At 37.7% G+C, this 18,747-nt stretch overlaps 1 protein-coding gene across 6 annotated transcripts in view; it reads left to right on the top strand.

The window, feature by feature from the left end:
- Window positions 1-18,747, top strand: part of DCDC1 (doublecortin domain containing 1) — a 477,553-nt gene that overhangs the window by 277,933 nt on the left and 180,873 nt on the right. For all 6 annotated transcript variants that reach the window (XM_070767614.1, XM_070767612.1, XM_070767611.1 and 3 more), the window contains one exon: window positions 10,907-10,967. In XM_070767614.1, the coding sequence (XP_070623715.1) occupies window positions 10,907-10,967 (61 nt within the window). The remainder of the gene's footprint in view (window positions 1-10,906; window positions 10,968-18,747) is intronic.

The raw sequence follows: 18,747 nt of genomic DNA, 5'->3' as shown, positions 1-18,747 counted from the left end.
TAGACGGATAAGTTAAGGATGTCCTATAAGTTAAACAATATCCTATTTCAATATCGATAGAACATGTGAGGAGGAAACTGTGAGGATACAAAAGACTAGAACAACACTGTCAATCAACTTGAACTAACTGATATTTATAGAACATACCCAAGAACAGCAGAAGACATATTCATTTAAAGGAACAGTATATTAAATCAAATGGAGTATATTCTAGCTATAAAACAAGTCTCAATACATTTAACAGGATTTAAATATTATAAAAAAGATTCTCTGGCCATAATAGAATTACACTAGAAATCAGACAGATTTCACAACAAGGTCATACTGTATAGCACAGGGAAATTTATTTAATATCCTGTGATAAGCCATAATAGAAAAGAACATAAAAAAGAAAGTATATGTGTATGTATAACTGAATCACTTTGCTGTACATCAGAAGTTAACGTAACACTGTAAATCAACCATACTTAAAAAAAAAAAAAATAGCAGAAAGCTTTCTGGAAAACCCCCAAGTATCTGGACATAAGTAACACATTTCTAAATGACCCAAGAACCAAAGAAGAAATCAAAATGGAAATTAGCAAGTATTTTTGAACTGAATGAAAATGAAAATACACATATTAAAAACTGTGGGATGCTGCCCAAGAAGTTCTTAGATGGAAATTTCTGTAAATACCTATATAAGGAAAGAAGTAAAAGTGAAAGTTGCTCAGTTGTGTCCAACTCTTTGTGACCCATGGACTAAAATGTCCATGGAATTCTCCAGGCCAGAATACTGGAGTGGGTAGTATTTCCCTTTTCCAGGGGATCTTCCCAACCCAGGGATCGAACCCAGGTCTTCTGCATTTCAGGCAGATTCTTTTTCATCTGGGCCACAAGGAAAGCCCAAGAATACTGGAGTGTGTAGCCTATCCCTTCTCCAGCAGATCTTCCCAACCCAGGAATCAAACCAGGGTCTTCTGCATTACAGGCAGATTCTTTACCAACTGAGCTAAGAAGAAAGATAGCAAATCAGTGACCTCAGCTCCCATTTGGAGAAGCTAGAGTAAGAAGAGCAAATCGAACTCAAAGTAATCAGAAGACAGAAAATAATAAAAGTTAGAGTAGAAATCAATGAAATAGAAGATAGGAAAAAAAGAGAAAAATCAACAAAATCAAAAGCTGTGTTTTTTTTTTTTTCAAAGATCAAAGAAACTGATAAACCTCTAGCCAGACTACTCAGGAAATTAAGGAATAGGACACAAATTACCAATATCAGGAATGAGAGAGGTGATATCACAGTTATTAAAGAGATAATGGAATATTTTGAACAAAAATAAAGTAAGTGAAGTCACTCAGTCGTGTCTGACTCTTTGCGACCCCATGGACTTTAGCCTCCCAGGCTCCTCCGTCCATGGGATTTTCCAGGCAAGAGTACTGGAGTGGGTTGCCATTTCCTTCTCCAGGAGATCTTCCCAACTCAGGGATTGAACCCGGATCTCCCACATTGCAGGCGGACACTTTACCCTCTAAGCCACCAGGGAACTGAGATGATTAAAGACCAATTTCTTCAAGGGCACAAATTGCCAATGTCTACTCAAGAAGAAATAGGTAAGCTGAATAGTCCTGGATCTCTTAAAGAAATTAAATTTTTAGTTAAAAACTTTCCCACAAAGAGAACCTCAGATTCAGATGATTTCCCTAGCTTCACTTGGGAATTCTTTCAAATATGTCAAGTCTCCATTTCCTTACATAGAAAATAGAAGAGGGAATACTTCCTAGCTAATTCTAAGAGGCCAATATTATTCTGAAAGCAGAAATCAGACAGACATTATAGGAAAAGAGAATCATAGACCAATATCCCTTGTGAACATAAATGCAAAAAATTCTTAACGTTTTAACAAGTTGAATACAATAAAAAAGACAATATATCATGACCAAGCAGTGTTTATCCCAGGAGAATGAAGTTGAAAATCAATCAATGTAAATCACTCAATTGGCAGACTGAAAAGGAAAAAAAATCACAAACATCAAATTGATATAGGAAAAGCTTTTAACAAAGGTCAGAATCCCTTCCTAATAGAAAGTTTTCTATTCAGAAAACCGAATAGAAGGGAACTTTGTCAATATGACAAAGGGCATCTACAAAAAACATACAACTGACATATTTAATGATGAAAGACTAGTGCTTCCTCCTAAAGTCAAAACAAGGCAAGATTGTCTACTCTCACCTATTCAGCATTGCATAGAAAACTATAGCCAGTATAATAAGAAAGGGAAAAGAAATAAAAGACATCTGATATGAATTGAAGAAGTAAGTTCAGTTCAGTTCAGTCACTCAGTCGTGTCCGACTCTTTGTGACCCCATGAACCACAGCATGCCAGGCCTCACTGTCCATCACCAGCTCCTGGAGTCCACCCAAACCCATGTCTATCGTGTCAGTGATGCCATCCAACCACCTCATCTTCTGTCGTCCCCTTCTCCTCCTGCCCTCAATCCCTCCCAGCATCAGGGTCTTTTCAAATGAGTCAGCTCTCTGCATCAGGTGGCCAGAGTATTGGAATTTCAGCTTCAACATCAGTCCCTCCAATGAATACCCAGGACTAATCTCCTTAGGATGGACTGTCAGATCTCCTTGCAGTCCAAGGGACTCTCAAGAGATTTTTCCAACACCACAGTTGAAAAGCATCAATTCTTCGGCGCTCAGCTTTCTTTATAGTTCAACTCTCACATCCATACATGACCACTGGAAAAACCATAGCCTTGATTAGACAGATCTTTGTTGGCAAAGTAATGTCTCTGCTTTTCAATATGCTATCTAGGTTGGTCATAACTTTTCTTCCAAGGAACAAGTATCTTAATTTCATAGCTGCAATCACCATCTGCAGTGATTTTGGAGCCCTCCAAAATAAAGTCAGCCACTGTTTCCATTGTTTCCCCATCTATTTCCCATGAAGTGATGGGACCAGATGCCATGATCTTCGTTTTCTGAATGTTGAGCTTTAAGCCAACTTTTTCACTCTCTTCTTTCACTTTCATCAAGAGGCTCTTCAGTTCTTCTTCACTTTCTGCCATAAGGGTGGTGTCCTCTGCATATCTGAGGTTATTGATATTTCTCCTGGCAATCTTGATTCCAGCTTGTGCTTCCTCCAGCCCAGTGTTTCTCATGATGTACTCTGCATATAAGTTAAATAAGCAGGGTGACAATATACAGCCTTGACGTACTCCTTTTCCTATTTGGAACCAGTCTGATGTTCCATGTCCAGTTCTAACTGTTGCTTCCTGACCTGTATACAGGTTTCTCAAGAGGCAGGTCAGGTGGTCTGGTATTCCCATATCTTCTGACTTTAATTTCAAATGGTATGATTATCTATGTAGAAAATCTTATGAAAACTACAAACAATGTCTACAACTAATAAATGAGTTTAGCAAGTTTGAGGGCTTGAGATCAATATATATATATATATGTATATACATATATAAACAATATATATATGTGTATACATATATATATATGTTATTTGTATTCCTGTACACTAACAACAAGCAACTTTAGAAGTTAAAATTTTAAAATGCCAATTATAATAACATCAAAAGTATGACATGCTTCAATATGAATCAGATAAAATACATACAAGACTTGTGTACTGAAAGCTACAAAACATTGCTGAGTAAGAGTAAAGAAGACCTAAATAGATGCAGGGATATACTGTATCCATGGATTGAAAGACTCTGTATGGTTATGATGTCCATTCTCTTCAAATTGACCTATAGATTTAATGCAATCTCAACAGAAATCCCAGAAAGTTTCTTTATAAAAGGTATCAAGGTAATTTTAAAATCCATATAGAATTGCAAAAGATCTAGAATAGGCAAAACAACTTTAAAAAGAACAAAATTACCTGATCTCAAGACTTACTGTAAAATAAAAGTAATGAAAATAAAAACACAAAAAAATTAAATAGCAGTAATGAAAAACGGCATGCTATTGGCACCAAAGTAGACAATTGGATCAATAGAACAGGATAGAAGATCCAGAAATAGATCCACACATATACGGCCAATTGACTTTTGACAAAATTGCAAGAGAAATTCAGTGGAAAAAGGATTTTCTTTTTTTTGACTAATGGTGATGGAACAATTGGATATCAATATATAAAAAAAACTGATCGTATGTAATACAATAAACAGTAGTTAGCTCAAAATGGATTATAGACTTAAATGTAAAAAATAAAATTGAATATTCCAGACAAAAGCAAAGGAGAAAATATTTGTGATCTTGTATTAACCAAACTTTCTTACATATGATGTCAAAAACATGATCCACAAAAATATAAATCGATAAATTGGACTTCATTAAAATTAAGACTTTCTGCTCTTTGAAAGGCATTGTTAAGAGAATGACAAGATAAGTGACACTTAGGGAGAAATATCTTCAAACAATAGATATTTGCAAAATACACACAACTCAAGAAAAAATGGGCAGGTAAATGATTTGGACAAATACTGTAACAAGGAAGATACACAGTTGGCATATGAATAGATGCTAATCATTCAGTCAGTTCAGTTCAGTTGCTCAGTCATGTCTGACTCTGCGACACCATGGACTGCAGCACGCCAGGCCTCCCTGTCCATCACCAACTCCTGGAGTTTACTCAAACTCATGTCCATTGAGTCGGTGATGCCATCCAACCACCTCATCCTCTGTCATCCCCATTTCCTTCTGCCTTCAATCTTTCCCAGCATCAGGGTCTTTTCCAATGAGTCAGTACTTTTCATCAGGTGGCCAAAGTTTTGGAGTTTCAGCTTCAGCATCAGTCCTTCCCATGAATATTTAGGGCTGATTTCCTTTAGGATGAACTGGTTGGATCTCCTTGCAGTCCAAGGTTCTCTCAAGAGTCTCCTCCAACACCACAGTTCAAAAGCATCAATCCTTCGGCGCTCAGCTTTCTTTATGGTCCAATTCTCACATCCATACATGACCATTGGAAAAACAATAGCTTTTACTAGATGGACCTTTGTTGGCAAAGTAATGTCTCTGCTTTATAATATGCCATTTAGTTGGTCATAATTTTTCTTCCAAGGAGAAAACATCTTTTAATTTCATGGCTGCAGTCACCATCTGCATTGATTTTGGAGCCCCCCACATAAAGTCTGTCACTGTTTCCACTGTTTCTCCATCTATTTGCCATGAATTGATGGGGCCAGATGCCATGATCTTAGTTTTCTGAATGTTGAGTTTTAAGACAATTTTTTCACTCTCCTCTTTCACTTTCATCAAAATTTCCTATTCACTTTCTGCCATAAGGGTGGTGTCATCTGCATGTCTGAGGTTATTGATATTTTTCCTGGCAATCTTGATTCCAGTTTGTGCTTCATCCAGTCCAGCGTTCCTCATGATGTACTCTCCATATAAGTTAAATAAGCAGGGTGACAATATACAGCCTTGATGCTAAATATTAGGGGAATATAAAATACAACTAAAATTAAGTAACACCACATATGTAGTAGAGTCCAGTGTTTAAAATGTGACCATATTGAATGCTGGTGAGAATGTGGAACAACTGAACCCTCATAGTTGGTACATGGTTTCTACATAGTTGGTAGAAATATAAATGCTTCAAAACTTTGGAAAATAATTGATACTCTCCTAAAATATACACATATATGTATATTTACAAAACCACTGTGGATTGTGGCTGCAGCCATTAAATTAGAAGACATTGCTTCTTGGAAGAAAAGCTATGACAAACCTAGGCTGCATATTAAAAAGCAGAGACATCACTTTGCTGACCAAGGTCTGTATATTCAAAGCTATGGTCTTTCCAGCAGTCATGTATGGATGTGAGAGTTGGACCATAAAGAAGGCTGCTGTTGCTAAGTCCCTTCAGTCGTGTCCAGCTCTGTGCGACCCCATAGACAGCAGCCCACCAGGTTCCCCCATCCCTGGGATTTTCCAGGCAAGAATACTGGAGTGGGTTGCCATTTCCTTCTCCAAAAGAAGGCTAAGCATTAAATAATTGATGCTTTCAAACTGTGGTGATAGAGAAAATTCTTGTGAGTCCCTAGGACAGGAAGGAGATCAAACCAATCAATCCTAAAGGAAATCAACCCTGAATACTCACCGAAAGGACTGATGTTAAAGCTGAAGCTCCAATGCTGAGCTGAGCATTGGAAAAGACCCTGATGCTGGGAAACATTGAAGGCAAAAGGACAAGAGGGTGGCACAGGATGAGATGGTAGGATGGCATTACCGATTCAATGAACGTGAACTTGGGCAAACTCCAGGAGGTGGTGAGGGACAGGGAGGCCTGGTATGCTGCAGTCCAGGGGGTCACAAGGAGTCAGACATGACTTAGCAACTGAACAACAACAAATACATACATATATGTACACACAAACACACACATATGTGTGTGTATTTATATTTATATACAGGTAGGTATATACATACCTGTAGTTTATTGCCCAGCCTCTCCTCGATTATTCAAGGAATATGAAAGTCCTTATGAAGACTTGTACATAAATGTTTATAGCAGCTTTATTTCTAAAGCCAAAAATAAAAACTTGAAACAACCAAAATGTCCATCCATAGGTGAACGATAAATTATAGTGTATGCTATGCTATGCTAAGTCACTTCAGTCGTGTCTGACTCTGTGCTACCCCACAGACGGCAGCCCACCAGGCTCCCCTGTCCCTGGGATTCTCCAGGCAAGAACACTGGAGTGGGCTGCCATTTCCTTCTCCAATGCATGAAAGTGAAAAGTGAATGTGAAGTCGCTCAGTCGTGTCTGACTCTTAGCGACCCCATGGATTGCAGCCTAACAGGCTCCTCCATCTATAGGATTTTCTAAGCAAGAGTACTGGAGTGGGGTGCCATTGCCTTCAAGGAACTAATTCTTGATTCACACAACAATATGGATGAATCTCAAAACAATTATATTGAGGAGAAGAAACAAACCCATTAAGGGTATGTATTGTTTGATTGCCTTTGCATAAAATTTTAGAGAGTCCTAACTAATCTAGATGCAGATGGTGACTGTAGCCATGAAGACAGTATATTAAAAAGCAGAGATGTTACTTTGCCAACAAAGGTCCGTCTAGTCAAAGCTATGGTTTTTCCAGTAGTCATGTATGGATGTGAGGGTTGGATCATAAAGAAGATTGAGGCTGAAGAATTGATGCTTTTTAACTGTGGTGTTAGAGAAGTCTCCTGGGAGTCCCTTGGACTGCAAAGAGGCCAAACCAGTCAATCCTAAAGGAAATCAGTCCTGAATATTCATTGAAAGGACTGATGCTGAAGCTGAAGCTCCAATACTTTGGCCACCTGATGTGAAGAGCCGACTCATTAGAAAAGACCCTGATGCTGGGAAAGATTGAAGGCAGGAGGAGAAGGGGATGATGGATGATGAGATGGTTGCATGGCATCACTGACTCAATGAACATGAGTTTGAGCAAGCTCCAGGAGTTGGTGAAGGACAGGGAAGTCTGGCATGCTGCAATCTGTGGGGTTGCAGAGTCAGACATAATTGAGCTACTGAACAACGACAACTAATCTAGGAAGATCAGTGTTTGCCTGGAGATAGGAAGGTAGGAAGGGACAGGAGGGCATGATTACAAAAGAGAACACAGAAACTTTGGGGGTGGTTTTTTGGGGGTGAGAGCTCTGGATATATCTTCATTATCTTGGTGGTTGTGATACTTTAAAATGTGTACACATGTTTCAAAACTTAGCAAATTTTTTGCTTTAAATATGTGCCTGTCAGTTGTATAATGTTTTATAATACTTTCAGTTATTTCCCACTAAAGTTGTTTTTAGTAATTACAAAAAGAGAAAAAAAAAAAAAAACCTAAGGAAAAACCCAAAAGATAAAACGATGAGTAGGGAATGACTAAGTGGTTATTTTAGAAGGAAATGGTGAAGGAAGACCAGTCAGTGTGATCCGTGGTCAAGGTAAAAATGGCAGATTGTGGAAAGGTTATATGCAGCTTGATGAGCATGCTCTTCATGCCCAGGGCTCTCCCTGGACTCACTGCGTACTGAAGCTGGTGCTGATCTGGTCTTAGGGCCCGGAGATGACTTCCTACTCTGGCCAGGATTATTGTGGAATTGGGTGGGATTAAAGCTTAAACTCAATGTCCTTATTGCCTATAGAGAAGAGAACTTGGGAATGGAAAAAGATGATAATTAAAAACAAAACATAACTGTTGTAAGTTTAACTTGAAACATCTGTATTTACAAGAAAAGATTTGGTTTAATTTAGAAAGGAAGGAAAGAGATCAAGGAAGAGAAGGAGGAGTTTAGGATGGGCAGGAGAAAAAGGAGGCCCTCTATACAGATGAGGATTTTTGCCTTTGTATTGATGCACCTTGCCTTTGAGAAACAAAATCTATTGTCAGGCTATATTTTGTAAGGACCAGGATTTTTAGAACTCACTCACCTCTGGATAAGTTTATCTTTTCCAGAGTATCTGAAATGCTTGTGTTTTATTTCTTTAAAAATACAACCATATTTCATTATCTAACAATAAATATCCTCATGTGGCAGCAACTATTAGCGGTAAAAATTTTTCCTCTTCTCCTAAGTAGTATTGATACCATGTGATTTTAGCAAAGCTATGAATTAAGACATTGCCTTTTATATGCTAAAAATAATAGAACTAGCACTTAAGATAGCAACCTGACAACTCACAAAGAATATGATAAACATATCATGCCTCATTAGTTCAGTTATGTCTCCTTTGGTGTCACTCATCTTATTCTTATTCAATATAGTAAGTGCTTGCACTTGTTTGTCTTTTAATAATTGTCTGTGATGTGTATGAGACCTTGAGGGGATGAAAGACAAACCAACAATGTCATTATCAATTGATCTCAAAACCATAAAAATCATAAACCAAAAAAAAAATGCTTCTTTCTAAAAAATATTTGGGGCATCAATTAGACAAACCAATTGAATCAAAGATCTTTTTTTTTAAAACACCATCATTTAATGTGGATTTTGCTTCAGTTTTTAAAGAACATGGATTATAGGATCTGGCCTGTACTGTTAAATTCATAAACTTAAAGCAATATGCACACATAGATACAGACACATATACACACATCCATTTACACACAGAGGTTAGATTATGGACAGTAAAAACTGGAGACCTATGGATTTTGTTTGATTTGCACATTATTATAGCATTTGTAATTAGTTATTCGCTTATAGGGAGAAGGCAATGGCACCCCACTCCAGTACTCTTGCCTAGAAAACCCCATGGATGGAGGAGCCTGGTGGGCTGCAGTCCATGGGGTCACTAAGAGTCGGACACGACTGAGCGACTTCACTTTCACTTTTCACTTTCATGCATTGGAGAAGGAAATGGCAACCCACTCCAGTGTTCTTGCCTGGAGAATCCCAGGGATGGGGGAGCCTGGTGGGCTGCCGTCTATGGGGTCACACAGAGTCGGACACGACTGAAGCGACTTAGCAGCAGCAGCAACAGCATTAGCTTATAGAAATAGGGAGATTTCATGCAAAAAATTACTGGCATTTATTGAAAAAATCAGAATGGGCAACACTGAACTTTCATCCTCTCACGACACCATTATTCCCCCTCTGGATGGCACATATACCCTCCAGTTTGCTGTGTTCTTCACAGTTCCCAGTGGCAGCCCTCACATTAGTTCCAGCCAGCTTCATTTATTTCTGTTACCAGTCTTTAATTATCAGAACCCTTCATATTCCTCACATCTCTGCTTTCCTCTCATATTCTAATTTCATTTTCTTTAATACTGTCTTGTTCTTCTTTACCTAAATTTGACATTTAAGGCTTAACCTTGCCTACTCTTTCTAACCCATACCCCATTTATTTAATCACCAAATCTATAATACTTCAAGTACGTGGTCCTTTCTTTCCTTGGCTGTCATCACTCTAATTCAATGTTTTCCAAAGTCTGCTCCATAAACCACACACATCCAAATTCCCCAGAATTCTTGTGATTGGAATCATTTGTGATACCTAGTAATGTATATTTCTGGGAGTCCAGACCTTAAGAATCAAAATCTCTGAGGATAGGGGCCTGGAGACCTACATTATTAATAAGCACCCATCCCAACATGCCCAGAAATTTTTCACGTTTTCTTATATAATGTGGGTGTAGGTGAAAGGCTAACATGCGCTGAACCATTACGTACCTTTACATGCTCTGCCCAGATCATATAGTTCCTTGCTTTAGAACAGAGCATTACCTGACACCTCTTATTCTCAACCATTGATGCTTCTGTCAAAACTCTGAGGCAGTAGGAAAAGTCTTGTTTAACATCCCATTACACTTAATTTAATTCATTTGTCCTATCTCCGTAAGGTTTCTAAATATTAATGAATACGTGATGAGTTAATTTAGGCATGATTAGCTTCATCACATCTTAGTTTTTCTTTCTTACTCAGACTTAGCTCAGAAAATCTGATGTTCCTTAATAAAATTTCCTAATTGTTTGAGAAATAGGTGCCTGAGGTTCCTAATTTTCCATAGTATCTTTTTTTTCTTCTCATCCTCTGAATCCTTTTATTTAATTAAGCCCCCTTCTTTCTGTCTCACAGAGGACCATTTTTGGGGATGGAAATTTCTATAATATTCTTATTGACTCTATTTATTCTCTAGACCCTTAATCACTGTTGCCATTGGTTATACACACACGTGCACACACACATACACACTCATTCGCACACCCCCACGGAACTTTGGGTACTAAAGCAATTAGTTGTCTTAGGAAAGGCTTAACTGCGGAGGTAGCAGTGATGGTGGTAGCATGGGAAAATCCTTACAATGTGTCCAGTCCTTCTGCCAGACTGTGGAAATGATATTTCTACTTGAAACCTATAAACGTGTTAATGTGGAGAAAAGTTATCAATCTCTAAATTACATTTTGATTACAGACATAAAGGAGATGATTCTCAGAAGTGGGTGTTTGGAACTGATGGTTGTATTTATTCTAAGGTAAGGACTATAAACCAAAGCTTTATTCCAAAATTTTTTTCTTTTTTTTATATTCTTATAAAATGCACTGTTAGTTATTAAGAGCAAGAAATGCTTTTTTTGAACAAATGATTTCACTCTGTTTCTAGAAATTTAAAATTTAACTCAGTTTGACTTGACACTTTCCTCTGAAGTTTTTCTTGACTTAAAACAAGTTTTCCAAAGCCAAATATAATTTTCTTCAATTCATGGCTGTGCTACAACCTAGAATTTGGGGGCGTCAGTTTCCTTCTATTTTTGAAATACATGTATTACTTTTTAAAATTGACCTATAATAGATGTATAACATTGTGTAAGTTCAAGGTGTACAATGCATTAATTTGTTCCATTATATATTGAAATATGATCACCTCATAGCTAACTCCAGACATACAGCACTGTGTAAGTTTAAGGTATAGAGCATACTGATTTGACTTATGTACATCATGAAATGATTACTGCAATAAGTTTAGTAAACATCCATCATCTCATACAGATAAAAAATAAAAGAAAAAAAAACTTTTCCTTGTGATGAGAAATTTTAGGATCCATACTGTTAGCAGGTTTTATATAGAACAAGCAGTAGCATTAAGTATATTCATCATGAAGTGAAAGTGAAAGTTGCTCAGTCTTGTTTGACTCTTTGTGACCCCATGGACTAAAGTCCTTGGGATTCTCCAGGCCAGAATACTGAAGTGGGTAGTCATTCCCTTCTCCAGGGGATCTTCCCAACCCAGGGATTGAACCCAGGTCTCCCTCATTGCAGGCAGATTCTTTATCAGCTGAGCCACCAGGGAAGCCCAAGAGTACTGGCATGGGTAGCCTATTCCTTCTCCAGCGAATCTTCCTGACCGAGGAATTGAACCAGGGTCTCCTGAATTGCAGGTGGATTCTATACCAGCTGAATTACCAGGGAAGCCCTTATTTTGTGCATTAAATCCCTAGTATTTATCTTATAACTGAAAGTTTGTACCTCTCCCCACTCCTTACTTCTGGTAACTGCAAGTGTGATCTTTTATTCTATGAGTTGTTTGTTTTTGAAGTTTAATTGACTACAACAGTATGTTAGTTCCAGATGCATGACATAGTGATTTGATATTTCTATACATTACAAAATGATCACCACAATAAGTCTAGTAACCATCTGTCACTATACAAAGATATAATATTACTATTGATCGCATTCCTCACACTGTACATTTCATTCCCATAACTTATTTTGTAATTGGAAATTTGTATCTCTTACTCTCCCTCACTTACTTCACTCATCCTCCCCAACCCTCCCCTCTGGCAATCACTTACTCTCTGTATCTATGACTCTGTTTATGCTTTGTTATGCTTCTTCAGGCTTTCCTGGTGGCTCAGATGGTAAAAAATCCACCTGCAATGAGCGAGACCTGGGTTCGATCCCTGGGTTGAGAAGATCCCCTGGAGGAGGTCATGGCTACCCATTCCAGTCTTCTTGCCTAGAGAATCCCCATGGACAGAGGAGCCTGGCTGGCTACAGTCCATGGGGTCAAGAAGAGTTAGACATGACTGAACAAATAAGCACATACACACACACGTTTGTTCACTGGTTTTGTTTTATAGATAACACATATTAGTGAAAATATGTGATATTTGTCTTTCTCTGTCTAAATTGTTTCACTTAGCATAATACCCTCAAGGTTCTTCCATGTTGTCACAAATGGCAGCATTTCCTTCTTTTTTATGGCTGAGTAATATTCCATTGCATACATATACATATATATGTATGTGAATAAATATATATGCCAGGAAAAACAAAATATTATGTTAGAAGTCAGGAGAGTGTACATAGCTGAAGAATGTTAGGGACTGAAAGGGGCTGTGAGCACTTAGGTGTGTTGCTGTTCCCTTTCTTGACCTGGTTGTTTGGTTAAACAGGTATTCACTATGTGCAAATGGATTGAATGTACACTTATGATCTTTGTATTCTTCTGTATGTGTATTGTATTTATAATTACAATGCTGTACACCTGAAGTTAATGTAATATTGTAAGTCAACTATGCTTCAATTTTAAAAAGTTTACTTTAGTAAAATGAGATTTGCCTTGAGTTCTCAAGATTTCCTTCCTGGTTCTGTGATTCCAAGTCTAAATAGAATGTTAATCATCAAGATTTAAGAGAGGCAAAATTAATCACATGGTATCTGTTAGTGTTTGCCTCAGAAACCCATCATCAGGATTTCAGAAATGCCAAGAATCAAACTGAAAATACATAGTATATTATTTTTACAGTAGTACTATAAAAAGTACCAGCAACTGGGTGGCTTAAAATAGCATAAATTTTTTTTTCTCACAGTTCTGGAGGCTAAAAGTCTGAAATCAAGCTGTTTGGCAATTTTGTGCTCCATCTAAATCCCCTAGGGAAAGATCCTTCCTTGTCTCTTCCATCTTTGGGTAGTTCCAGACATTTCTTGATTTGTGGCAGTTTAACTCCAGTCTCTGCCTCCATCTGTACATGGCCATCTCCCTCCATGTCTGAGTCTTCACATGGCATTGAATTCTGTGTGTGTCTGTATTCAAATTTCTCTCTTCTAATAAAGACACAAGTCATTTTAGATTAGCACCCATACCAATGACCTGATATTAATTTGTTTACATCTGTCACGGCTACAGGTACCAAGGGTTAGGACTTCAACACACTTTCATAGTTTTTGCAAGAGACATAATTCAACCTATAACACATAGCATGGTAGTTATCAGTTTATTCCCTCACAGTGCCAAATCCACAATTTATTGCCTGGCACCTGCCTCAGGCAGCTTCACAGCAGAGTATTACCAGTGGGCACCTTCTTGTGAATGGTTTCCTTGAGCATATTCCTTGTGAGTGGCTTTTTAGTGAGGTGTTAGCAATTAGGTCGGGCACGACTGAGCGACTTCCCTTCCACTTTTCACTTTCACGCATTGGAGAAGGAAATGGCAACCCACTCCAGTGTTCTTGCCTGGAGAATCCCAGGGACAGGGGAACCTGGTGGGCTTCCGTCTATGGGGTCACACAGAGTCGGACACGACTGAAGCGACTTAGCAGCAATTAGGTACCTCCCTATAGATGGCTTCCTCTATAATGTGCTCCAAAGGCATATTAACAGTGAATCCTGCTGTGCACTGCCTCAGTGATGACTTCAACATCTAGTGAGTTACAACTATGCCCTCAGTGTGGTCTGGATCTCAGCCTTGAGTCAGGTATCTTCCTTGGGCATTCTGTCTAAGGCCTAGGAGTACTGGGCTCGCTATCTCTGCTATTCATATATTCTTTAGTGTTCTCTTGAACTTCTCAGCTTTCATCACTTCATGGCAAATAGACGCGGAAAAAATGGAACAGTGACAGATTTTCTTTTCTTGGGCTCCAAAATCACTGCAAACAGTGACTGCAGCCGTGGAATTCAAAAGCACTTGCACCTTGGAAGAAAAGCTATGAGAAACTTAGATAGTGTACTAAAAATCAGAGACATCACTTTGCTGACAAAGGTCCATATAGTCAAAACTATGGTTTTTCCAGTAGTCATGTACAAATGTGAGAGTTTGACAATAAAGGCTGAGTGCCGAAGAATTGATACCTTTGAATTGTGCTGGGGAAGACTCTTGAGAGTCCCTTGGATTGCAAAAAGATGAAACCAATCAATCCTAAAGGAAACCAACCCTGAATATGCATTGGAAGGAGTGATGTTGAAGCTGAAGCTCCAATACTTTGGCCACCTGATGCGAAGAGCTAACTTGTTAGAGAAGGCCTTAATGCTGGGAAAGACTGATGGCAAGAGGAGAAGGGGATGCAGAGAATGAGATGCTTAGATAGCATCACCAACTTAATAGACATGAATTTGAGCAAACTCTGGGAGATAGTGTAGGACAGGAGAGCCTGACATGCTGCAGTCCATGGAGTCTCAAAGAGTCAGAGAGGACTTAGTGGCTGAACAACAAAACAAATTTCCTGTCACTCTAGTCCTCTGTCACTAATAGCTTATATTAACTGTTCCTGTTAAAAATACTATGTGCTTTCTGTCTCTGTGTGGACCCTGACTAATAAACACAGTACCTTTCTTTCTCTAGTGTTTTAGAAATTGAGCTGTTATTCTGTTGCAACTTGCATCACTTTAGCAGTTTGAAGTGTTTTGTAGAATTTAAGTTGAAAAATTACCATAACAACATTTCCCTGACTACTTATTTGTTGTTGGCACACTAGGTAAAATTTCAACCACATTCTGTAATTCAGCCAAGACTATAGAGTTTCAGTTTTGTTCCTAAGCAGGAATTTTGACATAGTCATCAAATGTCAAAGCATTTTAGTAAATACTACCTTTAACTTCATTCTCGGATGCATCCCAGCTGACTTCTTATCTTGTTTCTGACTGCATTATATTACTCACTCAGAATGAGGTTCTAAGTTATTAGAAAGGAAGTCACAGAAGACCAAAGCTTGTATGTCTTTGTTTAAAAAAAAAAGTGGAATTTTGAGACTTTACCAAAATATCCCTCCAGCTTCTTGGCCTGTACATGCATATGAGGACTTTGTTCTGATGCGTATCTGAATAGAGCTGACTCCTATTGCCTAGGAACATAGTTCTGTCTCATATAAGTATTGCCTTTCCTGGCAACAGATGGAAAAGTAAGACCAAGGTTTAAATGTATGCTTTTCTGTCTCACATTTCAGGTACTGAAAACATCCACTTCTACTCTGCTATCCTTTTTACCCCTCCTTTTCTTGCAACTTATAATTTTCTGACTTTTCACAACACTTCTATTGATAGCTAGCAAATAATGCATACTTTTGTGTTATTTTAAATTATTTTAAAGCAAATTTTGATTCTAAAATTTTTAATGTGCCATTCACAAATGTAATTGCTTATTTTTAAAAATTATAGTTATTCTAGATTCATAGAGCAAAACTGTTTATTAATGAGGCATTTCATTCTTTTAGAGTTTTAGAAATTTTTATTAGATCTAAATTTAGTCATATCTAAAACTATATCCATCTAGTTAATCTAAAATGGAGAATAATTTGATAATTATCTGCAGCTGGATCATAAATGGAACTCTTGCCACTCATTAAGACAGAATTACTGCATTAGGATATTAATAACTAATCTTGGCTCCAGCACTTGTTTGCAGTGTGGCCTTAGGTGAGTCATTTAAACCTTTCCAAGCTTCAGAGTATTTGTCTGCAAAATACAGGTATTAATACTAGTATTGTGAGTATTTGGCATAGGTTCTGGCCTATCGATAGATACTGGCATATCAATTCTGGCTAAATGAACATTTGTAACTATTAGTGATAATAATACTGAACAAATTTAAATACAGTATTGCATTTTGTTATGTTGTGCTTACCTGGATAATTTTTCTTTTCATTATTTTTAAAGTTAACCATCTTTCTATTCATTTGCAAAAAGATAAATTACTTTTTTATACAAGTCACCAGTTTCAGCTAAATTAAAGATTTCAACTTAAACATGGAACCATAAAACATTTAGAAGAAAGCATGCATTAAAACATCTAACCCAGAGTAGTGGTGAATAGGCATCTTTATGTACATGCAAAAAAGGATAGAATCCATAAAGGAAAAGACTAATAGCTTTGAGTACATAAAAAATTTAAAACCTTCTAAATCTAAAATGCATTAGCAAAAGTGAACAGGGAAATATGACAAATAGGGAAAAATCTTCACAATATTAATATTAGAGAATGAGATGATACATTTAATATATAATAAACTTGATATAGCATTGTTCAGTCTCTAAGTCATGTCTGACACTTTGTGACTCCATGGACTGCAGCACATCAGGCTTCTCTGTCCTTCACCATGTCCAAGAGTTTGCCCAAATTCATGTCCATTGAATTAGAGATGCCATCTAAACATCTCATCCTCTGTCACTCCCTTCTGTTGCCCTCAGTCTTTCCCAGAATTGGAGTCTTTTCCCGTGAGTTGGCTCTTCATAAACTGGTGGCTGAGCTTCAGCTTCAGCATCAGTCCTTCCAATGAATATTTAGGGTTGATTTCCTTTAGGACTGATTGGTTTGATCTCCTTGTAGTCCAAGGAACTCTCGAGTCTTCTCTAGCACCATTATTTGAAAGCATCAATTTTTTGGTGCTCAGCCTTCTTTCAGGTCCAACTCTCATATCTGTACATGACTACTGGAAAAACCATAGCTTTCACTATATGGGTCTTTACAGGCAAAGTTATATCTCTGCTTTTTAATACAATGTCTAGTTTTGTCATAGCTTTCCTTCTAAGAATGAGAATCTTTTAATCTCATGGTGGTAGTTACTGTCTGCAGTGATTTTGGAGCCGAAGAAAACAAAATCTGTCACTATTTCCACTTTTTCCACTTCTTAATGCCATGAGTTGATATTACAATAGGAAAGGGTAAGTACTTCAATAGAAAAATAAGCAAAGGACATGAAAAGGAAGTATAGACAAAAGAAAAATTAAGAGTCAAGCCAAATAAAGATCAGTTTCACTAGGAATTAAATAAATGTAAGCAATGAAATAGTGTTTTTTCCCTGTTAATTAATGAGGAGACATAAAACTAGGAATAGCAAATGTTGATAAAGATGTGAGAAGACAAGCATACGCATTCCTTTTTTTGTATTTGGGTTTTTTAAAATTTTATTTTATTGGTATTATCTATTGCTGTGTAACAAATTACCCCCAAACATAGTAATTTAAAGCAACATTTATTATCTCCCAGTTTCTGTGGGGTAATCTGGGAATTGTTTAATTGGGTAGTTCTAACTCAGAGTCTCTCTCATGAAGCTTAAGTCAAGGTGTCAATGGAGGTTGCAATCATCTGAGAGTTGACTAGGCTGGAAAATCTGTCTCTTAGCACACTTACATTTGTCCAGAGGCTTCAGTTCCTTGGCACATGGGCTTCTCTGTAGTGCTGTTCAAGCATTAGCTAGTGATCCAAGAGAGGAAGAGAGCAAAATGGAAGCTGTGCTGTTTGTCATAATCTAATCTCAGACGTAACCTAACACCACTTCTGCCATCTTCTTTGGTCACATAGACTTATTCTGATACAATGTGGGAGGGGACTACACAAGGGTCTGAATATTAGGAGGCAGGGAACATGGGGGGCCATGTAGGAGACCAGTACATTATTTCTAAGGAACTATTTGGCAATATTTATCAAAATCTGTAAAAGAGTACATGTTCTTTGGACTTAGTAATTCCACTTACAGCTACTTAACCCAAGGAATCAATCAGGAGGAGACGGGGATGACAGAGGACAAAATGATTGGGTGGCTTCACCAGCTCAATGGACATGAGTCTGAGCAATCTCCAGCAGTTGGTGAAGGACAGGGAAGCCTGGCATGCTGCAGTCCATGGGGTTGCAGAGTTGAACAAAACTGAGTTACTGAACAACAACAAACAACTTCTATGTTAGTTAGACACATCATGCCTCTACCTCTTGGGCCTTTCTTTACCCACTTCATTGGATATATAAGTTTTTCCATGTTCCAGATACATCTTCTTTCCAATAAGAGGGAAATATATCTCAGAAGTAAGCTTACATAAAACGTTTTTACCTCTATTAGAGGATGTGAAACATGCAACTACCATCACGATACAAGGGGTTGAAACATATGTAATATCATGTCCCACTACTCATGTTTCTCTCATATTGATAATATTGTGCTCTTTGTTGCTGAATTTTGGCTTTGGTGCTTTACTATAGGACGGATGTAAAATAATGTATTTCCGTTTCTGTCATATTTACTTCAGTTGATTGTCTTGGACATT

Source organism: Bos indicus, chromosome 15 (genome assembly GCF_029378745.1).
Source record: "Bos indicus isolate NIAB-ARS_2022 breed Sahiwal x Tharparkar chromosome 15, NIAB-ARS_B.indTharparkar_mat_pri_1.0, whole genome shotgun sequence".
NCBI lineage: Eukaryota > Metazoa > Chordata > Mammalia > Artiodactyla > Bovidae > Bos > Bos indicus.
This window is presented reverse-complemented; position numbering and strand designations above follow the sequence as displayed.